Source organism: Gorilla gorilla, chromosome X (assembly GCF_029281585.2).
Source record: "Gorilla gorilla gorilla isolate KB3781 chromosome X, NHGRI_mGorGor1-v2.1_pri, whole genome shotgun sequence".
In the NCBI taxonomy this organism is placed as follows: Eukaryota; Metazoa; Chordata; class Mammalia; order Primates; family Hominidae; genus Gorilla; species Gorilla gorilla.
Genome location: NC_073247.2, coordinates 13,369,683 through 13,394,369, shown reverse-complemented (window position 1 = coordinate 13,394,369; position 24,687 = coordinate 13,369,683). Strand labels below are relative to the sequence as shown.

Below are 24,687 nucleotides of genomic sequence, written 5' to 3'. Positions count from 1 at the left end.
CAGTCATGGCTTACTGCAGCCTCAGTTTCCTGGGCTCAACCGATTCTCCCAACTTAGCCTCCCAAATAGTTGGAACCACAGGTGTGTGTCACCATGCCTGGCTCTTTTATTATTTTTTGTAGAGACGTGGTTTCACCCTGTTGCCCAGGCTGAGCTCAAGTGATCCTCCTGCCTTGGCCTCCCAAAGTGCTAGGATTACAGGCATGAGCCACCACACCTGCCTCATTTTAATGCTAAAACATAGCCCCAAAGTGAACATGGGACATATGTTACATATATGTTTACCCATTGGGCATGCACTCAGCTCCCCTCATAAATATGCATAGCTTCTCCCCCAAATCTGCTGAATATACATGACTCTATTGTGTAATATGATCCCTATGAGGCATGAGATCCAATCTCTCTTTTCCCTCTTCAGAGAGAGAGCACGTTCTGTTTATGCCAGGGACACTCACTACCCAGTTTGCAAACTGACATCACCAATAAAACTCTCCTTTTTCCATGCTCATGGGTAGGAAGAATCAATATCGTGAAAATGGCCATACTGCCCAAGGTAATTTATAGATTCAATGCCATCCCCATCAAGCTACCAATGACTTTCTTCACAGAATTGGAAAAAACTACTTTAAAGTTCATATGGAACCAAAAAAGAGCCTGCATTGCCAAGTCAATCCTAAGCCAAAAGAACAAAGCTGGAGGCATCACGCTACCTGACTTCAAACTATACTACAAGGCTACAGTAACCAAAACAGCATGGTACTGGTACCAAAACAGAGATATAGATCAATGGAACAGAACAGAGCCCTCAGAAATAACACCGCATATCTACAACTATCTGATCTTTGACAAACCTGAAAAAACAAGCAATGGGGAAAGGATTCCCTATTTAATAAATGGTGCTGGGAAAACTGGCTAGCCATATGTAGAAAGCTGAAACTGGATCCCTTCCTTACACCTTATACAAAAATTAATTCACGATGGATTAAAGACTTAAACGTTAGACCTAAAACCATAAAAACCCTAGAAGAAAACCTAGGCATTACCATTCAGGACATAGGCATGGGCAAGGACTTCATGTCTAAAACACCAAAAGCAATGGCAACAAAAGCCAAAATTGACAAATGGGATCTAACTAAACTAAAGAGCTTCTGCACAGCAAAAGAAACTACCATCAGAGTGAACAGGAAACCTACAAAATGGGAGAAAATTTTTGCAACCTACTCATCTGACAAAGGGCTAATATCCAGAATCTACAATGAACTCAAACAAATTTATAAGAAAAAAACAAACAACCCCATCAAAAAGTGGGTGAAGGATATGAACAGACACTTCTCAAAAGAAGACATTTATGCAGCCAAAAGACACATGAAAAAATGCTCACCATCACTGGCCATCAGAGAAATGCAAATCAAAACCACAATAAGATACCATCTCACACCAGTTAGAATGGCAATCATTAAAAAGTCAGGAAACAACAGGTGCTGGAGAGGATGTGGAGAAATAGGAGCACTTTTACACTGTTGGTGGGACTGTAAACTAGTTCAACCATTGTGGAAGTCAGTGTGGCGATTCCTCAGGGATCTAGAACTAGAAATACCATTTGATCCAGCCATCCCATTACTGGGTACATACCCAAAAGACTATAAATCATGCTGCTATAAAGACACATGCACACGTATGTTTATTGTGGCACTATTCACAATAGCAAAGACTTGGAACCAACCCAAATGTCCAACAATGATAGACTGGATTAAGAAAATGTGGCACATATACACCATGGAATACTATGCAGCCATAAAAAATGATGAGTTCATGTCCTTTGTAGGGGCATGGATGAACATGGAAATCATCATTCTCAGTAAACTATCGCAAGAACAAAAAACCAAACACCGCATGTTCTCACTCATAGGTGGGAATTGAACAATGGGAACACGTGGACACAGGAAGGGGAACATCACACTCTGGGGACTGTTGTGGGGTGGGGGGAGGGGAGAGGGATAGCATTAGGAGATATACCTAATGCTAAATGACGAGTTAATGGGTGCAGCACACCAGCATGGCACATGTATACATATGTAACTAACCTGCACATTGTGCACATGTACCCTAGAACTTAAAGTATAATAAAAAAAAAAAAAACCTCTCCTTTCTATTACACTATTTGGCCACCCGGGTGGTCTTCTGCAAGACAGCTCTAAACTTTGCTGAAGGCTCTTGTAGGAGAGCAGGATAGGTCACCCCAAAAGATATCCCTTTGGCATAAGGGTTATTTTGAGCTGAAGACAAATGAGAAGCAAGAGCTGCTAAAAGAAAACAGAATAAACCTCTCATGGGGGTTTGTTATACAGATTAGTTCATCACCCAGGCATTAAGCTTAGAACCTGCGAAAGGATAATATATCTTGAGGTCTCCAAGTCACTAAGCTAAAGGGAAAAGTCCAGCTGGGAACTGCTTAGGGCCTCTGCCTCCCATTCTAGTCAAAGTCCCCCCTCTGCTCACTGAGAGATGCGTATCCGATCGCCTCCTTTGGAAAGGCTCATCAGAAACTCAAAACAATGCAACTGTTTGTGTCTCACCTATCTGTGCCCTGGAAACCCCCTCCCTGCTTCCAGTCTTCCTGCCTTTGCTTCAAGCTGTCCAGCCTTTCTAGACCGAATCAATGTGCTTCTTACATATATTGATTGATGTCTCATGTCTCCCTGAATGTATAAAACGAAGCTGTGCCCCAACCACCTTGGGCACATGTCGTCAGGACTTCCTGAGGCTGTGTCACGGCACGTCCTCAACCTTGGCAAAAGAAACTGTCTAAGTTAGCTGAGACCTGTCTCAGACTTTCTGGGTTCACATACTCATTAGTTATTTTTCCTGATCCTCTCCCTCCTCCCACGCTCCACCTTCCGAAAGGCCCCAATGTGTGTTGCTCCCCTCTTTGTGTCCGTGTGTTCTCATCATTCAGCTCCTATGTATAAGTGAGAACATGTGGTATTTGGTTTTCTGGTCCTGTGCTAGTTTGCTAAGGATAATGGCCTCCAGCTCCAACTGTGTTCCTGCAAAGGACATGATCTCAGTTCTTTTTTAACTCAAACAATAAAAGCAAGTCAGCTAAGGGAGTGGAAAAAAAAAAAAAAAAACTCTCTGCACTCTCCTATTTGCCTGAAAGTAGGCTTAGACTGTTAATTATCAGAGACACAGGCCTAGAGGAATCTACATAACAAACCTTACTCAATTTGCCTTTATCTTCCATTTGTTTCCTCCTGTATTTGTCTTCTCAAAGTTTGCAGCTCCTAGGAGCTTAAAAGGCCTTTTTCCTTTGCCTTTTTCCTTCTTGACAAATGTATTGTTCTTGGCTGATTTGTTGTATGCCCCCCAAGTTCTAACCATGTTTTTGAGTTATTCATCACTGAGTTTCACCACATGTGGATATGCACTGCATGTCTTAATAAACTCTGCTTTTCTTTTGTTCTTTTGACAGTTTAATTTCCAGAGCAGTAGCTGGAGAACTGAGGAGGACAGAGGAAAAAGTTGTTATTGTTGTTGTTGTTTTTCCTTCTGTTCTGCTGGCACCCTATCGAAATTCTTAAACATTTTGGAACAAGGAGCTGTTAAAAGAAAACTTCAGACAAGTGAAATTTGATGGAGTTTAATTGAGCAAAGAAAAGATTTGATTGAATCAGGCAGCCTCCAGAATCACAGACGATTCAGACAGACTGCAGGGGTGCCTCATGGTCGGAACAAATTTATAGACAAAAAAAGTAAAGTGGGCCGGGCGCGGTGGCTCACGCCTGTAATCCCAGCACTTTGGGAGGCTCGAGGCAGGCGGATCACGAGGTCAGGAGATCGAGACCATCCTGGCTAACACAGTGAAACCCCGTCTCTACTAAAAATACAAAAAAAAAAAAAAAAAAAAGTTACCCGGGCGTGATGGCGGGGGACTGTAGTCCCAGCTACTCGGGAGGCTGAGGCAGGAGAATGGCTTGAACCTGGGAGGCCGAGCTTGCGGTGAGCCGAGATCGCACCACTGCACTCCAGCCTGGCGACAGAGTGAGACTCCGTCTCAAAAAAAAAAAAAAAAAAAAAAAAAAAAAGGTAAAGAGAGGTACAGGAATCGGAAGTGCGGTACGGAAACAGTGAAATGGATTACTGCTCGGCGTTTGCCTGATTTGAACGCAGTTTGAACACTCAGCAGTCTATGAGTGGTTGAAGTATGGCCGCTGGGATTGGCCAGCACTCAGCTATTGTTACAGATGCATGCTATTAACTTAGGTTTTCAATTTTGTTTGCCTATTAAGCTAGGATACCCTTCATCCACAAGGACTCAAATATAGAAGTACGGAGTACTTCTCGGGCCATATTTAGTTTGCTTTAACAGACATAACCATTTTATTTTTACTTTTACCTGTTTCCCCAAGAGCTGAGCGTTTTCATTTTGCACTCGGCCTTGCAAACTATATACCTGGTTCTATCCACAAAGGAATGATGCCAAGAACTGAGGTTGCTTAAGTCATTATTACTCATACTGATAGCAACAGTGGGTTTCTTCAAAAGTTTCCTCTTAAATATGCATATTTCCTAAGTCTATACCATTGATAGCATTTCTCTGGCAAGGACCTAAATTCGGCTCTTGGGGTTAAAGTTAGGGAATCTGGATTGCTGATCAAAATTCTGCTTAGAAGAAACAAAAATAGGCTGGGCATGGTGGCTCATGCCTGTAATTCCAGCACTTTGGGAGGCCAAGGAGGGCGGATGGCTTGAGCCCAGGAATTTGAGACCAGCCTGGGCAACATAGTGAGACCCCATCTCTACAAAGTATACAAAAATTAGGAGGGAGTGGTGGCTCATACCTGTGGTCCCAACTGCTTGGGAGGCTGACGCAGGAGGACACTTGAGCCTGGGAGGTCAAGGCTGCAGTGAATGATGATTGCAGCACTGCACTGCAGCCCAGGTGACAGAGCAAGACCCTGTCTCAGAAAAAAAAAAAAAAAAAAGAAGGAAGGAAGTCTTTACTGTTTAAAGAATGGATACAGGCTGGAGATGTGGGTGGATATTTGGCATTTTCCAAGTGGGGGTTTCACTTGCATGTCATCTAAATGCAATGCAAAATCAAACAAGGCATACTTGAAGAGGCAGGATTTTTCTGAACCAGAATCCAAGCTTTCTATTCTGCAGAATCTGACTGTCATCCTGCCATCCGCAGCTGGAAAATGTCCATTGCTCAATTACCCTCACCAAGAGGTGGCCGGGCAACTAATCATCACCCCATAACATCACCCCAAGGTATCCACCCATACAAACTGTGCTTCCATGCAATGTGTACTTCCTGTATCTCCCGCTTTTTTTTTACAACACTGCTAAGGAAACCCGCTCCAGCCAGAGGCAGGGCTTCTGAGGCTATTTGCAGATCTGAGTAAGGAAAACCCTATAACCCTAACCCTAGGAGTCTTTACCATTTGTGGGTCCATCCAATTTGGGATTTGCTCTTGAATCCCTGTACCACCCAAGTCAAATTTCATAAAAGATTTGGATTTGAAAAAATCATTGCAAGTAGGCTTCTAAATACACTGCTTCCTTAGCTAAATTATATCCAAGATCTGAGGTGCGGGTGCTGCTTTCAGCCAACCCTTTTGAGATTATTTATTGTTGGCCCATCTCAACTCTAATTCACGTTGCTTTACTCATCCTCCGAACACGGTCTTGAGACAGAAGAAACTACGTATCTTTTCTCCAACTTTAGACCAGTGCCTGGATTATTCCAGGTTCTCCATTTATGTTCACCCTCTGGGGGATGAATGAGTAGCACGGATCACACATACTAGTTGTAATTAAAATATATGTGCTTAGAAAAATCCAGATGATAAATGATGCACTTTGATACTTCTGTCTCTCTCCCCCGCTACCCTTCTGTCTGTCTTTCTTTCTCTAATTTTTGCTTTCTGTTATCCCTGTCTGAAACTTTAGGCAATGCATTCCATTCCTTCAAAGCTATTAAGGGTTTGAGGAGCTTATGTAAAATACTGACCACCTCAGATGGATAAAGTAGGTGGAGGTGAATTCTGGATGCAATCAAACAATATGGGTTGAAAAAGGTGTCTTTCCTTTTCAAATTCCTCTTCCGAGAATAAAGTTAAAATGTTTGCTATCTTTACAAAAATGAAATAAATGCACACATTTATCATATTAGGAATTTGCAGCTAGCTGTGCAGGCAGCTAGATTAGCATGCCACCTAGTGTTTAAATTCATGTAATGATTAAAAACACGCAGTGCTCAATCACGCTTGTATTCCTCCATGCGAAGGAAAGAATATAAATTATTCAAAGGATGATTCAGAATGAGGAAATAATAGACATCCCTTAAGTAACTATATTTGCAGACTGAATTGTATAATTTATCTTTCTATTTAGGGAAAAAGGTTAATTAAGGGCTTAAGGGGCATATGGAAAATATTGACCACCTTGGATAGACAAGGCAGGTGAAGGTATTTTCTCGATGCAATGGGTCATGATAGGTTACTTAAGCATTGAGTTTGGAGTGTTTAGACCAATGGCAAACGTTTGTATCATTTTGATAGATGACGTTCTTTCAATTTTAATCTTAAGGTATTTTCAAAAAAACCACTAGAAAAGGAAATATAATACTTATTAAGAGCTGCCTATGGGCCTATGGGCTATGTGCAAAGTCTTTTACAGATATTATCTCCATGAATCTTTGTAAGTCAGGTAATATACTTTTTAGTTGCATTTCACAGAGGGAACAATTGAAGTACAGATAGATTAGGGAATATGTCCAAAGATATTTAGCTGGCAAGAAGAACAATTCCCATTCACCCCAATTGTGTCAAACCCTAGAGAACATTCTTTCCACCTCTGAACACCACTGTGTGGAAAAGAACGTGTTCCCTTGGTTGTACATAGCTTGCTTTTATCTACTACCTTCTCCTTGCCATGTGGTTAAAGAAAATGGAAGGACCGGAGCCAGGGAGGGAGAAGGACCTTGCATTTGGGGTTGACAACCTTGGGTTCAGACCTCATGGTCCTGCTCCCTTTACAGTGCAGACTCATCAAAGCCTCTTCGTGTCTTCACACTCTGTGTTCTTCATCTGCAAATATAAGAGCATTTGAGAAAATGATTTCAGAAGTTATTTCTCAGGCTAAAATCCTAAGATTCTGTTCTAGGGTATTCTAAATTCAAAATGAACCTCCTCCTAAGAGTGATGAGAAAACGAAGATGTTTTAGAGATCTTAGAACAAAGAGTGGCAGAAAAATGCTCAGCCTTTGTAAGGAATTCTTTTGTGGACAAATAAGGTCTAATATGGTTGCCCCAAATCACTTAGGAAAAAGATATCCTTGTTTAATAGTTAATATTAAGACAGTTATTTGTATTTCACTTGACACATTCATATTACTCCTTAGTAAAGACAAGGCAACAGTATCGGTCCATTGAAATAAGTCAAACACACATAATTTTCTAATTTTTTTTTATTTCCATAGGTTTTGGGGGAACAGGTGGTGTTTGGTTACATGAGTAAGTTCTTCAGTGGTGATATGTGAGATTTTGGTGCACCCATCACTGAGCAGTATACACTGCACTCAATTTGTAGTCTTTTATCCCTTACCCCCTTCCCATCCTTTCCCCCAGAGTCCCCAGAGTCCACTGTGTCACTCTTAGGCCTTTGCATCCTCATAGCTTAGCTCCCACTTATGAGTGAGAACATACGATGTTTGGTTTTCCGTTTCTGAGTGACTTCGCTTAGTCTCCAAATCCATCCAGGTTGCTGCAAATGCCATTAATTCATTCATTTTCATGGCTGAGTAATATTCCATTGTACATATATATACCATAATTTCTGTATCCACTCATTGATTGACGGGCATTTGGGCTTGTTCCACATTTTTGCAATTGCAAATTGACGAACACACATGATTGTGTTACTCCTGGGGTTGCACCTTTGAGAGACACTCCTGGAGGACAAGTGAGTCTCAAAGTGGGGCTTAGCCCACAAGTGTTCTTGGCTTAGCTCGGGAAAGAATTTAGGGGTAAACCAGAGGTAGAAGAAAACTGCTTTATTGAAGTGACAGTGTTATAGCTCCGTGACTGCTCTTGCAGAACAGGGCTACCCTGCAGGCAGAGAGTAGCAGCTCAGGGCATATTTTTTTTGAAGTCATATGTATACCCATTTATTTTTATTTGTATTTTTTTCCTTGTTGGAGACCGTGCCTCACTCTGTCTCCCAGGCTGGAGCACAGTGGCACGATCTTGGCTCACTGCAACCTCTGCCTCCCGGGTTCAAGCAATTCTCCTGCCTCAGCCTCCTGAGTAGCTGAGACTACAAGCATGCTCCACCACACCCAGCTAATTTTTTTTGTATTTTTAGTAGAGACACGGTTTCACCATATTGGTCAGGCTGGTCTCAAACTCCTGACCTCAAATGATCTGCCCGCCTCGGCCTCCCAAAATATATACCCATTTTTAATTGCATGCAGATTAAGGTGCGGGTTATGCAGAAATTTCTAGGGAAAGGGTAGTAATCGTTGAGTTATTGGGTCATTGCCTTGGAAAGAGTTGGTAACTCCTGGGTGTTGCCATGGCAATGGTAAATTGACATGGCACACTGATGGGCGTGTCTGACTGAAAGCTGCTTTGGTCTGCCCTGTTTTAGCTAGCCCTCAATCTGGTCTGGTGTCCAACCCCCACCTCTGGAGTTAAGTCCCGCCTCCTACTTCAACACCATAGGGTTGATGTACATGGAGTTTTGGGATTGGCATGGCTAGGGTGCCAGTCTCAGCCCAGTAACACCTAAGGTGTGTTCTCCTGAGCAAATTACAGAGCATTTCCAAGTCCCAGGTACTCTTCTTGGTATATAAGGGTGCAAACGGTTAAATTATGACCTCCTCGAAGGTTACATTAAAGTCCTAAATCCTGGTACCTGCACATGAGACTTTATTTGGAAATAGGGTCTTTAAAGATGCCATCAGGAGAAAATGAGGTCATACTAGATGAAGGTGGGTTCTAAATTCTATATGACTGTAATCTCTCTCTATAAGGAGAGAGAGATTTAAAGACACAGAGCGTAGACATTCATGTAATGACAAAGGCAGAGATTGGAGTGATATGTCCACAAGCCAAGGAATTTCAAGGATTGGCAAGGGCGGATTCTACCTAGGGCCTCGGAGGAAGCACCTTGATTTTTGAACTTCTAGCCTCCAGAATTGTGGAAGAATGAATGTCTGTTTTCTTAAACCACCAAGTTTATGGTGATTTTTATGGCAGCTCTGGGCAATCTCACACAAATGTTTATACCTAAATCATGAGGCTGAATTAAGAAGGAAATAAGATACTTCATTAATGGTCTGGCACATTCTGGGGGGATCAAAGCAGTGCTCCTCCCAGGTTGTTGATGCCTACTTCTCTTTGCTTTCTAGAACCTGGCTGCTCACCACGATGTCTTATCAGCTGTTGCTGAAATTTCCAGACTGCCAGGAGACCAATTGCTATGTCACTCAGTGCTAGCATGTGTGAAAAAAAAATATCCTGGGCCCCCAAAATGACTCAGGAAAACTCAAGCTGGAAACTGCTCAGGGCAAACCTGCCTCCCATTCTATTCAAAGTCACCCTTCTGCTCACTGAGATAGATGTGTATCTGATCGCCTCTTTTGGAAAGGCTAAGCAGAAAGTCAAAAGAATGCAACAGTTTGTGTCTCACTGTCTGTGACCTGAAAGCCCCCTCCCACTTCAAGTCTTCCAGCCCTTACTTCAAGTGGTCCCACCTTTCCAAAGCGAACCAATGTACTTCTTACATATGTTGATTGATGTCTCATGTCTCCCTAAAGTGTACAAAATGAAGCTGTGCCCCAACCACCTTGGGCACATGTTGTCAGGACTTCCGGAAGCTGTGTCACAGGCGCGTCCTCAACCTTGGCAAAATAAACTTTCTAAGTTATCTGAGACCTGTCTCAGACTTTCTGGGTTCACACACGTTTTGCTGAATTATTGCACCACTCTTGATTCAATTTCTATCTGTTGTTGACAAACATAAACCCTTTTGGTTGGTTAGTGGCCACGTTTAGACTTGATCCTCTTAATGCACTGTTTAAATGCCTCGTATGTTGCCTCCTGATGACACAGGGCCTTATATTTAGAGCAAAGCAACTGAGCAGATGGCACAAGTGTCTGTAGGTGCTTGTTTTCTGGCACGGAAAGACACGTTTAGAAAATGGAAATTAGGCTTGATGCAGTGGCTCATGCCTATAATTCCAGCACTTTGGGAGGCTGAGGCAGGAGGATCACTTGGGGACAGGAGTTTGAGATGGGCCTGGGCAACATAGCAAGACCCATTCTCTACAAAAGAATAAAAAGAGCCGGGTGTGGTGGTATGTGTCTGCAGTGCCACCTACTCCAGAGGCTGAACTGGGAGGATTGCGGCGGAGTCTTCAGTGAGTTATGATGGTGCCAGTGCCCTCAGCTGTCAACATGGATGACATAGTAACTATCTACACAGGAAGGTCATGAGCTACTGACTTCTTCAGAGGCAACAAATGGTCATCGATGTCCTTCACCCCAGGAAGGCAACAGCACCTAAGACAGATATTCAAGAAAAACTAGCCGAAATGGACAAGACCACACAGGATGTCCTGGTTTTTTGGTTGTTTTTGAAATGGAGTCTTGCTCTGTTGCCCAGGCTGGAGTGCAGTGGCGCAATCTTGGCTCACTACAACATCTGCCTCCCAGGTTCAAGCAATTCTCCTGCCTCAGCCTCCCAAGTAGCTGGGATTACAGGCATGTGTCACCACGCCTGGCTAATTTTTGTATTTTTAGTAGAGACGGGGTTTCATGATGTTGGCCAGGCTGGTCTCAAACTCCTGGCCTCAAGTGATCCCCCCACCCCAACCTCCCAAAGTGCTGGGATTATAGGAGTGAGCCCCCGTGCCCAGCCAGGATGTCCTCTTTGTATTCATATTCAAAATTCATTTTGGTGGTGGCAAGACAACTGGTTTTGGCACAATTTACAAATCTTCAGATTATGCAAAGAAAAATGAACCCAAACATAGACTTGCAAGACACAGCCCATGTGAGAAGAAAAAGACCTCAAGGAAACAGCAAATGGAATGAAAGAACAAAACAAAGAAAGTCAGGAAGACTGCAAAGGCCAGTGTTGGTGCTGGCGATAGGCAAGGTGGAGACTGGGTGAAAAACAGAAGAAGTAGCAATTCTGCAGTGACATTATCAGCAGCCATCGTGCGGATTTTTTATAAGAGAATTAGTAAATTATAAGCTTTCGGGAAATAAAACAAATTTCAATCAACATTTATCCACAGGAATACAAAAAAAAGCAGCAAGTGGAACAACCAGTGGGCCTTTAATAATCTGGAATGGTAGATGAATTTATTGACTATTAAATGCACTCCTTGCCAACTTGAAAGCACCAAAGTTAGTGCTTCCTTTGGTAGCCTGATTGTAATTATCTCTTCTCGTTAGGACCAAAGGCTTCCTCTGGTAGCCTGATTGTAATTATCTCTTCTCGTTAGGACCCCGAGGCTGAGAGAGTTCCTCTTCCTTGTCACACAGACAAAATGGGAACACCCCACAGCAAGGCTTCAGCCACGTCCTGCCCTGATTCAGTTCTGAGAGTTGGTAGGTCACAGGCACGATGGTTTCCTGGTGTTCCTTCAGGGCATTGGCCACCTTTTTAATCACAAAATCATGGAGGGGCTCTGTGGCAGGTGTCAGGGGTGTGGACTCTGAGGGGTCCCTGGAGAGATCGAAGAGCAGAGGGGGGTTGTGGTAGGTAACCTGTTCTCCGAAACATCTGCATAGTGAGGTGACATAGCAGCCACCAGAAGCTGGTGGCTGGAATACCGGGGTCACATAGTGAGCCTTCCAAACTGACCCACCTGGAGGAGAAAAGAGAGACTCGTCAAATGATGCGCACTTCAGCCAGATCAAAGGAAGAAGTCCTAGTGTTCTATAGCAGGGGTCCCCAGTCCCCAGGCCACAAACTGGTACCTGTTCGTGTCCTGTTAAGAACCTGGTCACACACAGGAGGTGAGTGGTTGTGGGAGAGAGCGAAGCTTTATCTCTGTATTTACAGCCATTCCCTATCGTTGGCATTATTGCCTGAGCTCTTCCTCCTGTCAGATATCAGTGGCTGCATCAGATTCTCATAAGAGCACGAGACCTATTGTGAACTGCACATGCAAGGGATCTGGGTTGCAGGCTACGTATGAGAATCTAATGCCTGATGATCTGTCACTGTCTCCCATCACCCCCAGATGGGACCATCTAGTTGCAGGAAAGCAAGCTCAGGGCTCCCACTGATTCTACATGATGATGAGTTGTAGAATTATTTCATTATGTAATACAATGTAATAATGATAGAAATAAAGTGCACAATAAATGTCATGCATTTGAATCATCCCAAAACCATCCCCCACCCCAGTCTGCAGAAAAATTATCTTTTACAAAACTGATCCCTGGTGCCAAAAAAGTTGGGGACTCCTGTTCTAAACACTGTAGAATAACTATAGTTAACAATAATATGTTACATAGTTACAAATAGCTAGAAGGAGGATATTCAATGTTCCCAACACAAAGAAATTATGCATGTTTGAGATGATGGATGTGCCAATTATTCTAATCTGATCACTATGCATTGCCTATCTCAAAATATCACTAGATACCCCCAATTTTCATGTGCAATGTGTGCATATTATTATATGTGTGTCACTTTTTAAAAATTTTAAAAACTTCCAATTTCTGGGTCATAAACTCATTTTCTTCTAACACTTTTAATCTTACATTTCATCTTTAGTCTGCCTAGAATTGATTTTTATAAATGAAAGTTTAGCCATGACCACTTATGCCTACAAAATAACCTGCCCATAGAAGATATTCAATACATATTTTTTTATCTCCAAAAAAAAAAAAGAAAGAAAGAAAGAAAACACATCAGAGGCATGCACCCAAGGTGCTGGCTTCTCTTGTCTTCTTCCATCTTCTCAAGGCTGGTTCTTGGGCTTCTTTTTGCCCACACGTCAATGCTAAATATTATGCAATCCTTACAACAAAACGAGAACATTAGAGTTCCCTGGTGAAATGATATACACATTTTCCAGCAGATATCAGTCCTGTTTCTAAAAATGTATATATATTTTTTGGTTTTGTTTTTGTTTGAGATGGAGTCTCACTCTGTCTTCCAGGCTGGAGTGCAATGGTGTGATCTCAGCTCACTGCAACCTCTGCCTCCTGGGTTCAAGTGATTCTACCGCCTCAGCCTCCCAAGTAGCTGGGACTACAGGTGTGCACCACCATGCCTGGCTAATTTTTGTATTTCTTAGTAGAGACAGGGCTTTGCCATGTTTGCCAGGCTGGTCTCAAATTCCTGACCTCAAGTGAACCGCCCGCCTCGGCCTCCCAAAGTTCTGGGATTACCGGCGTGATCCACCACACCTGGCTAAAAATGTATGTTTCGTAAAAGTGTCTCCCTGACTTTATAGGCAAATCTTATGTTCATACATCTGTTTTCTTTATTAAAGTGTAATCGATAAGTAAAAATTGCATAGATTTTCCATGCACAATGTGATGTTTTAATGTATGTGCAACTGCTGAGATAATTAAGTGAAGCCAATTAGCATCTCCATTACCCCCGCCTGCCTTTCTGCAGAAGAGCAATTCTGAGAAACTTCTCCAAAAACATGTGTTCAGTGAGCCCTGGAATGAAAGGACCGGTCTAGAGAGGAAAGGAAGAATGTGTTCAGGATACACCTGAGTGACCCTGCTCCTGGCAGGGAACAGGAAGCAACGGGTTGAGCACTCACTGTCGTCCTTGGGGATCCACCGCACGGCGTGCAGGTAGGAGCCACAGTAGTGGAAAAGAAATTCATGCTCCGAGTGCCTGACGTTGCCCTGCAGCAAGGGCATGAGGTCTCGGCCGTCAATGACCCTGCAGAGACACAGACAGTGCAGACAAGGAAAATGGGGAGAAGGGACGTTGGGTCCCAAGCTACCTGAAGGGTACTTGGTGAAGACTGCGTCATGCCTCAGGTCCAGAGGACAGCGTACTGAGTCTTTAGGAAAACTCATGCATGCTCTCTGGGAGATTACACTCCAGTGGACAAGAGAAGAAAGCTAAGTTCTGATCCTGAAATGATGAGGCCGAGGAATGTGACAATGCATGCCCCAAAGGCGAAAAGATCAGACAGCCTTGGCTGCGACACAGAGCTCTCCACAGCTCAGCAATTTATGGCAATTTCATAAATCTGAACTTCATTTGCAATTATATTGCTACCCTTTGAAAAAATTTTATGTAATCACTAAAAAGTCATATACTTCTAATTTTATATGAGAAATGGAGTAAATGAACGCACAAACAGAAAACCAATCACCATGTTCTCACTTACAAATGGGAGCTAAACACTGGGTACACATGAACATCAAGATGGGAACATTGGACACTGGGGGGGCTCCAAAAAGCAGGAGGGAGGGAGGAGGGAAGGGTTGAGAATCTACCCGTTGGGTACTATGTTCACTACTTGGTGATGAATTTAATAGAAACCTCAGCATCACACAGTATATCCAAATAACAAACCTGCACATGGGACCCTGAATCTAAACTAAAATGAATTTTAAAAATTTATATTAGAAAATATATCTTATGCCTTGTATTAGAAAGCAATAATAATAAAACCTGCTTTGTAATGGGACACATAATAATACATCCCAGATAAGGATTTTTCTTTTATTTTTTTTGAGATGGAGTTTCACTCTTGTTTCCCAGGCTGGGGGCAGTGGTGTGATCTCTGCTCACCGCAACCTCTGCTTCCCGGGTTCAAGGGATTCTCCTGTCTCAGCCTTCCGAGTAGCTGGGATTACAAGCATGTGCCGCCACACCCAGCTAATTTTGTATTTTTAGTAGAGATGGGGTTTCTCCATGTCAGTCAGGCTGGTCTTGAACTCCCAACCTCAGGGGATCCACCCACCTCGGCCTCCCAAAGTGCTGGGATTATAAGCGTGAGCCACCGCGCCCAGCCAGGATTTTTTTTTCTTTCTTGGAGACAGAGTTTTGCTCTTGTTGCCCAGGCTGGAGTGCAATGGCACGATCTTAGCTCAATGCAACCTCCATCTCCCAGGTTCAAGCAATTCTCCTGCCTCAGCCTCCTGAGTAGCTACGATTACAGGCGTGTGCCACCATGCCTGGCTAATTTTGTATTTTCAGTAGAGACGGGGTTTCACCATGTTGGTCAGGCTGGTCTCGAACTCCTGACCTCAGGCCATCTGCCTTGGCCTCCCAAAGTGCTGGGAATACAGGTGTGAGCCACCGTGCCATGCCTAAAAAGGATCTTAAAAGAAATAAAACTATATTTACTATCAGATACAATGATTTCCTATGTTAATTATCACTGAAAAAACTGCCAGAAATAATGAGTAAGACTAGCAAGATCACACAATACAATAACAACTTTTAAAAATGTCTATATATTTGCAATGAATAGCTGGGAATAGCTTTTTAAAGTATCATGTACTATAACATGAGAAAGCATGAAGTATTTAGGGATAGCATTTTTATGTGAAAAATTTGTATGAGAAAAGCCACAAAGCACCAAATAAGAGAAATAAATGGAGAAATGAACTATATTTATTGATTGGAAAATTCAAAGTTTTTTAAGACATCAATTTTCTGCAAATTGATCTATAGATTTAAAGCAATCTCAATCACAATTTCAGAAAGGTTTATGTTGAAAGGAAGAAACTTATTCCAAAATTTACATGGGAAAATAAAGATCCTAGAATGGTTTAAAATCTTTTGAAGAAGAAAATAGTTTGAAGACTCACTACATAACTCCCAGATTTACTATAAAGCTAGACTAATTGAGACAGTGTAGTGTTGAAATAAGGGTTTCAATGGACCAATGAAATAGGAGAGTCCAGGAATTGACCAACACGTATACTGCTTTTCAACAAATGCTCAAAATAATTCAGTAGAGATAGGACTGTCTTTCAATAAATGACAGTAGACAAATCGGATATCCAAATGCAAGGAAAATAAATCTCAGCCTATACCTCAAGCCACATTAAAAAATTAACTCAATGTGGACCATAAGCCTAAATGTAAACCCAAAACTATAAAACTTCTAAGTGAAAACACAGGAGAAAATCACTGTGATCTTTTGATAAGAATTTTTTTTTTTGTTTTATCACAAAAATCACAAGTTATACAAGAAAAAAAGATAAATTAGCCATTATCAAAATGTAAAACTTCTGCTTTTCAAATGGCAATGTCAAGAAAATAAACATGTGACCTCACTCCATTAGTGGGGAAAAAGAAGAAAAGAAAAAAATTAAAATATTAAATATCAATTTTAAAAAGTTTAGAGCATTAGAACACCATCCTGATTACTCTTTTAAACTTGATTACTCTAGCTTTATAGTAAATTTTGGGATTATGTAGTGAGTCTTCAAATGATTTTCTTCTTCAAAAAATTTTAGGCTACTCTAGATTCTTTATTCTAGAAAATCCTATGAAATACTTTTGATCTGCAGTTGATTGAATTCGCAGATGCAGAACCTCTGAGTTCAGAGGGATGACTGTTTGCTTCTACTCCACGGCTTGTCTTTTTCTTTTCTTTTAAACTTTCTTTTAAGTTCATATTTAATATTTTAATTTTTTCTTTCTTTTCTTTTTTCCTCCACTAATGGACTGAGGTCACATGTTTATTTACTTGATATTGACATTTGAAAAGCAGAAATTTTAAATTTTGATAATGACTAATCTATCACTTTTTTCTTTTATAGCTTGCGACTTTTTTGATAAATCTAAAAAAATTATATTCTTATCTGAATATTACAATGATTTTCTCCTATGTTTTATTTAGAAGTGTTATAATTTTGGGTTTACATTTAGGCTTATGGTCCTTTTAGGGACGGTCTTGTCTGTACTGAATATGTACAGACTTTTTCTCGTCATTATTCCCTAAAGGATACAATATAACAACTATTTTATGTGGCATTTACATACATTGTATTAGGTATTATGAGTAATCTAGAGATGATTTAATATATACAAGAGGATGTGTGTAGGTAATATGCAAATACTACAGTATTTTACATCAGGGACGTGAGCATCTGGGTATTTTGGTATCCACGTGAGGTCTTGAGACCAACCCCCCATGGATACCAAGGGACAGCTGTATTGGTAAACCACATACCTGATAAGTCATTTTTTCCCAACACTTTGATAAACCATTGCATCCTCAGATTCCCGTGTTTCTGCACATTAATTGTGTCCTCTGTTTTATCTTTACTTTTCTTTTTTGTCTATTCTACACTCTTGTTCAGGATCTCTGGTTATAAATCTGTCCATCTGTATTTTTGGTTGTAATTTGCTTTATCTGTTTTGTGTGATGAGGTGGTGAAACAAATTGTGTTAATTCTAAAAATAAATAACTATTTGGCTTTTATAGTATTAGCAGCCTTCATTTCTGTACAGGTGAGAGCCGCTTTTGAGTTCTTCTTGTTGATTTCATTGTGTTGGGGATTGAAGCAGACAGGAGAGAGGTATCCACAGGCCCTCATGATGCTGGTGTCATAGACAGTGAGCCTGATACTGTGAATTTGCTGTTTGTTCCCTTCTACGTAGTACAGCTATTCTGTTAGCAAGGACATATTTAACTGGTCAATGCACATGCCAAAGAAGTCATGAATTCAAATAAAGAGGCTTGGGAGAACCAAGCATAGGAATAACCAAAAAATCAACCTGATGAGTAGTACCCGGCACGCCAACCTGTACGTGAAGCTGAGGTTAGGTCTCCCACCACAGTGCCTTAGTCATCTTCGCGATATTCTTCCACTTCCCATTTAACTACAAAGATGGTGCGTCGTCCGAGGACTTAGCCTATGGCTAGTGGAGTCATGGTTGCAGGCAGGAAAGGACAGCTGTACTATACATCTTATCAAGGACACCAAACTCATAACCCTAAACCCCTGACCAAATGAGCATGTAATCTCATGGCGCCGAATGCACTGGAGTGATGAGTGACTCCAATCAACTCGTTCTTCTTTTTAACGTGAGGACAACGGCTGGAACTTGGCAGCAGTTGCCTTCCACCCTCATGCAACGTAACAATATTGTGCCTGGACATTTGCCGTCTCCCTAACAGGCTGTTGGGCTATGTGGAACGACAGACTTCTTAAAACAACTATTTCTAAATGGTAGAACAGGAAAGCTGGGCTTCTCCATAGTTTCTTGATAGGTTCTTTTTGCAATAACTTCACAGTGGTTTTTAAAATATTTTTTCTGGGCTGGACATGATGGCTCACACCTGTAAATCCCAACACTTTGGGAGGTTGAGGAGGGAGGATCACTTGAGGTCAGGAGTTCAAGACCAGCCTGGCCAACATGGCGAAAACCCATCTCTACAAGACATACAAAAATTACCCAGGCGTGGTGGCCGGTGCCTGTAGTCCCAGCTACTGGAGAGGCTGAGGCAGGAGAATTACTTGAACCCGGGAGGCAGAGGTTGCAGTGAGCTAAGATCGTGCCACTGCACTCCAGCCTGGGCAACAGAACGAAACTCTGTCTCAAAAATAAAATAAATAAAAATAAAGAAAAAAATATTTTTTCTTTCCTGTGTTAGCATCATCAATGACTAACTTCCTTCCAGGCAGAAAATAAAAATGTCTTCATCTAAAGTTCAGTCCCGAAAATTATAAAATAAATTCCAGCCTTAGTGTGTTGATACAGATATCTGCTAGCATCAAACATAAATTTTTAAATATTAGAAAGGCAAACTTGGGGATGTGTCTTGATTAGTTCTTGATAGTTTGTTTTTCAGTAAGTTAACCATGATTTCTAAAATATTTTTCTTTTCTGTATTAGTGCCAACAGAACCTATTTCTTCAGAAATAGATTAGCTTTGTTACGTGAAGAAAGAAATATTACAAGAACTCTGTGGGCTTGGAGGAGAGACATAGCTGCGGTTCTAACCCATCTGGATTTCCTTGCAGAGCTGTGATCAATGAACTGTCAATCAATCAGCAGCAAACCTACCTAGGCTGGTTGCTGCCGGGGAATGGAGCAATGTAGTATGAACGATCTCCTCTTGAAGAAATTCAAAGTATTCATGATAGAGTTCAAAGCATCCTCAAACATCTTACCTTCTTCTCAGTCTTCCAGATCTTTCACACCAGAGACTAGGATTATTTTTCCCTTTCTTATAGAGATGAGTGAGTTTTACCTACCATGTCTTCATCTCCAAAGCTTCCTGTCTCCATCTTTCTCTCAATTGAAAATGTTAAAGTATCTAAGATGGTCCGCATTAGATTAGTATCTAAGACTGGTCTCTGATACTTGTTCAGGACCTCTGGTTATAAATCTGTCCATCTCTATTTTCGGTTGTAATTTGCTTTATCTGTTTTGCGTGGTGAGGTGTTCCTCAGAAAACCAAAAATAGAGCTACCATGTGATCCAGAAATCCAACTACTTGGTATACACCCAAAAGAAAAGAAATCAACAGATCAAAGGAATAGCTGCATTTCCATGTTTATCGCAGCACTCTTCACAATAGCCAAGCTATAGAATCAACCTAACCACCTATCGGCAGACAAATTAACTTTTTAAAAAGTGTTATATATGCACAAGGGAATACTATTCACCCCTAAAAAAGAAGGAATTCCTGTCATTTGCAGCAACATGAATGGAACTGGTGGCCATTATGTTAAGTGAAATAAGCCAAGCCCAGAGAAAGGCAAACATCACATCTTCTCACTCAGTGTGGGAGCTAAAAATAAATAATAGTGAATCTTAGGAAGATAGAAAGTAGAATAGTGATGACCAGAGGGGAGAGATGAGAGGAAAATGAAGGGGAAAAAAAGAAAATAAGTATGTTTATTACCACTGAACTGTATACTGAAAAATGGTAAAGATGGTAAATTATATATGTATATTTTACCTCAATAGAAAAAAAGAAAAGACTGGTCTCTTCTGAAAAATGCTGAATAGACACAGTCATATAGGAAGGTAAAACTGTGTAGATACTAGGGAAAAAGTGGGTCTGCCAGGATAGAGTCAGTCTCCTTGTTCTGAATCTTCTGAGAAGGAAGAAGGGTGAAAATAAGCTCTTGTTAACAGTTTATATGACATCACCTGTCCTGAGGGAGACTTCCTCCTGACACTGATGCGACAGTTGGTAAAATATCCATTAAACTTGTAGGTTCCTTAATCAACCGTCCAGCTGGTACCTTTCCAGGCCATCGGACAATTCCTGGAACGCGGATTCCACCTTCCCAGCCCCCCATGCCTTTTCCACCTATAAGACAATGCAATTAAGTTCAATTATTGTGCCTAGTTAAAATAGTCACTGTATTGAATGTATTTAAAAGGTAAGCTAGTATCAAAAGAGATCACATTTGTATAGTGTCTACTCTATGTAGAGTCCTAGTGGGGTAAGTAGTGCACGTCTACAGAATTATATTTTCCTGTGCTGCTGGTAGGTTTTTGATTAAATAACTAAGCATATGTAATATTGGACATTTACATTCTATTTGCACGGCTATTTTCTCTACTTAAAGTGTTCTTATCTCAAATATACACCTACTTCATTTCCAACCTCCCTCATACCTTTGCTCAAAGTAACTTCCTATATTTTTTTAAATTAATATTTTTCTTGTATCCAGCCCCCAATTTTATGGAACTCACAGTAACCTCAATGAGGCGTGCCTGAACATTTTATTTGAAATGGCAGTCCCACCCCAGAATTCTTTACTCTCGTGTTTTTTCATATTTACAGCCACCTTCTAATATGCCATATTATTTATTTATTTTATTTTATTTTCTGCTGTGCCTCCCTCCAATAGGATATAAACTCCATGAAGATGAGGATTTCTGCCTATTTTGCTCACTGTTGATTCATGCACCTTGAAAACAAATGGAATACTATGGACATATGGTAACTTATTGTCCACATCAAGGTATTATTGAGAATAAAAGCAGAAAGTTGTCTTAATTATACCAAGATGACAGGCATACACCAGGATTTCCAGGGGGAAATTAGGAGAAGTGGCCACTGTCCTGTGTTAATTGACTCTTATTTTATTAAGTTAATCAGAGTAAAATCTACATTATGTCATGGCATGCTGAAAAGTTAATTTTTTTTTTTTTTGAGATGGAGTCTCGCTCTGTTGCCAGGCTGGAGTGCAGTGGTGCTATCGCGGCTCACTGCAACCTCCGCCTCCTGGGTTCAAGTGATTCTCCTGCCTCAGCCTCCTGAGTAGCTGGGACTACAGGTGTCCGCCACCATGCCCAGCTAATTTTTGTATTTTTAGTAGAGATGGAATTTCACCATGTTGGCCAGATGGTCTCGATCTCTTGACCTTGTGATCCACCTGCCTCAGCCTCCCAAAGTGCTGGGATTACAGGCTTGAGCCAAAAATTTTTAAAAACAGTTCCCATAAGCAAACATACAATGTCTAACATGCGCACGCATGCTTATAGCAGTGCAATTCTCAATTGCAAAGATATGGAACCAGCCTAATTACCCATCAACCAACAGGTGGATAAAGAAAATGTGGTGTACATACACCATGGAATTCTACTCAGCCATAAAAATAAATGAAATAATATATTTTGCAGTAACTTGGATGGAGCTGGAGGCCATTATTCTAAGTGAAGTAACTCAGGAATGGAAAACCAAACAGCCTGTTTTCACTTATAAGTGGGAGCTAAGCTACAAGAATGCAAAGGCATAAGAATCATATAATGGGCTCTGGTGACTTTGGGGAATGATTGGGAGTAGGCTGAGGAAAAAAATACTACATATTGGGAACAGAGTACATGCTCAGATGACGGTGCACTAAAATCTCAGAAATCACCACTAAAGAACTTATCTATGTAACCAAAAACCACCTGTAGCCCCAAAACTACTGAATTTTTTTTTTTTAATAGAATGTCTGTAATAACAATTTCCACTAAGGATTTGTTTTGGGTCCTAAGTGCACACTTTAGTGCTACACGCTCTAAAGAGTACACATTCATACCCTCTGCAAGATGGAGGCAGAGCCTTTACCTCATTCATACAGAAATTATAATTTCCTACCGAATCCAAGACTGTGGAATCTGTAGTTGCATGAATAACAACGTATTTTCCTCTAGAAAATACTTTAAAATCTCTCTCAAGACATATGATAAAATATACTCGACATTTTCCAATAATTATCTTTTTTCTTTTTCTTTTTTTAATCCTCATTTCACAAATGAAGATAATATTCTAACATCAGGTTACACATTATAGACCTGGCCAATGTAGTAGCTTATGGACCTATTTTGTGGACTAAATGTTACAGGAGGACATAAAATCAGTATATGTGAATTTAATCATGAAACCCAAGACAGGCTTGTCTACTTTCTATGCTATATTATATCCTTGGAAGAGAGTGTCGAAGACTTCTTAATGATGAAGGATCCCTGGTTTCTGATCTCTGTTCTCTAGGAATCACACTCCCCCTCATTTAATCTCTCAATAATCTCATAAATGGAATGAATGAGTAGATATTTCTTTAAAGACCCCATAAAAGCATCTGCTTGTGCTAACTCCTCATAATTTGATAGGGTTGTCAGAAAGGCATATTTCTAGATGCTCCCTCTACATAAATGGCTTCCTTCCACAGAAATGTTAACATATGTAAGACCAATTTTCTTGACCTTGGTCCGATACTTCATTTTACTAAGTGTCAAATTAAACAAACTTGTTCAGTTTTTCAGGCCTCATTCCTTTGTGTCATGGGCTTTAATTATAAGAACCACAAAAAAGCTTATTCACCACCAGATCACTTGCATGAGTTCCTCTCCTCACCTTTGTATATTCCATTCCATCCACCAAGTTGGGCATGCCCTCGCCTAGCTTCCAAATGCCCTCCGTGATCTGATGTAAAGTAGACAAGGGTGTTGTTCCTTAGGCCAAAATCATCGATAGCATCAAGAATCTTGCCTAAAATAATATACAAGAGACAAGTAAAAATAATGACATTATGAGGTATTTCACCCCTAAGTCAAATGGGCATGAGCTATCTAAAGGAAAACAAGGATGGTGTGACCCTATGTCAAAAGCCACAAAAGAAAAGAAATGTGCATTAACAGTTTAAATTGACAAACCATTGAAAGAGAAAAAAACTGAGAGTCAGGCCGGGCGCGGTGGCTCATGCCTGTAATCCCAGCACTTTGGGAGGCTGAAGTGGGTGGATCACAAGGTCAGGAGTTCAAGATCAGCCTGGCCAAGATGATGAAACCCTGTCTCTACTAAAAACACAAAAATTAGCCGGGCATGGTGGCACAGGCCTGTAATCCCAGCTACTCAGGTGGCTGACGCAGAGAATTGCTTACACCTGGGAGGCAGAGGTTGCAGAGAGCTCAGATCGTGCCACTGCACTCCAGCCTGGGTGACAGAGTGAGACTCATCTCAAAAAAACAAAAAACAAAAAAACAAAAAACTGAGAGTCCAAAATTTTTAAGAAATAAAAGATTACCTGCTTTAAGAAAAAAATATTATGGCAATACAAATGAACACCAGTTGCTACTGGTATCATTTAAAAGGACAAATTCTCCTTGATAATTTCCTTCATGCAGAATGAAAACATTAAACAGAGAAATACAGTTTTTCCCATTGGATATGAAACGAAGGACTGTAGTGGTATTCTGACTGATGTTGCACAGAATGGCAGTCACGGTTTATGCAACCTCTCTGCTCACGGAAGGCAGACATTGTTACAGAATTTGAGGAGACAGAGGCAAGAATAAGACACTCCCACTGTTGGGTTCACATAATTTATTTGATATATTCTTGCAGATGATTTAGATAAGTAATTCTTTAACCATTTTCCCTTCCCTTCTTATTTGATATTTTAAATAGAGAATAGGATGACTAGGTTGGGAGAATTAGACTCAATGGGCAAGTTAAAAGAGGAAGAATGTATTCAAAATAAACCACATTTCCAATCATTTTTATAGGAAAATAGCTAAATTCCTAGAGTTCCCAAACCCAGTCTGTATTACGCATAATTATGAAAAAGCTTATTAGTCTCAAACGTGTCTAATTCTATGTGTTCGACTGTTGGTTATCTCAGATAACATTACATTAACATTCCTAAAGTACTATACCTTAGAAATTTTCTTCTAGAGCCAAGGCACACAAGTAAGGGCAAGTTAAGAAAGAATTTATATTTTAAAATACTTTTAAAAATTTACCACAATACTTTTAGCAAAAATCGCACTGAAAATTGATCCAAGAGAAAATGATCAATGGATGCTAAACCTGGCATTGAATGTTTGATAAGAACCAAAATATTGGCTTCATCTCAAAGTATCTCCCATAAAATAGTTAAAAATCTCAAATTATTAAGTAATGACAAAATAAGTAACTTTACAGTGGAGAAAACTGGAAGACACCATTTAATCAAGAGATGAAGAATTTTATAACCATTGTTGGGGCTAATTCACTTACTTGTCTACTGGATTGAGAACGCACCATCACTTCCACTTCCATTGAAGGAAATGTCAAACCAACCCAATTCAAGGGACATTCTAGATGATACCCGGTCTTTATTCTCAGAAAATGTCAAGGTCTTTGAATTCAAGAAAGAATAAAGATTGCTCAGTCTTTGTCCAGATCAGAGGAGTTTAAACAGATACAACAAGAAAATCCATGGA

The 24,687-nt window shown here is 40.7% G+C and overlaps 1 protein-coding gene across 3 annotated transcripts in view; it reads right to left on the bottom strand.

Annotated features, from left to right (window-relative positions):
• Positions 1-11,333: 11,333 nt before the first annotated feature.
• ARSF (arylsulfatase F) overlaps positions 11,334-24,687 on the bottom strand; it is a 71,902-nt gene continuing 58,548 nt past the window's right edge. For 2 of the 3 annotated variants that reach the window (XM_031005770.3, XM_055376370.2), the window contains exons 8-11: positions 22,838-22,972; positions 20,134-20,296; positions 13,811-13,935; positions 11,334-11,887 (exon numbers count right to left, since the gene is read on the bottom strand). In XM_031005770.3, coding sequence (XP_030861630.2) covers positions 11,505-11,887; positions 13,811-13,935; positions 20,134-20,296; positions 22,838-22,972 — 806 coding nt within the window. In that variant the 3' untranslated portion in view covers positions 11,334-11,504. The remainder of the gene's footprint in view (positions 11,888-13,810; positions 13,936-20,133; positions 20,297-22,837; positions 22,973-24,687) is intronic. The other variant, XM_063702919.1, reaches the window with a different exon arrangement.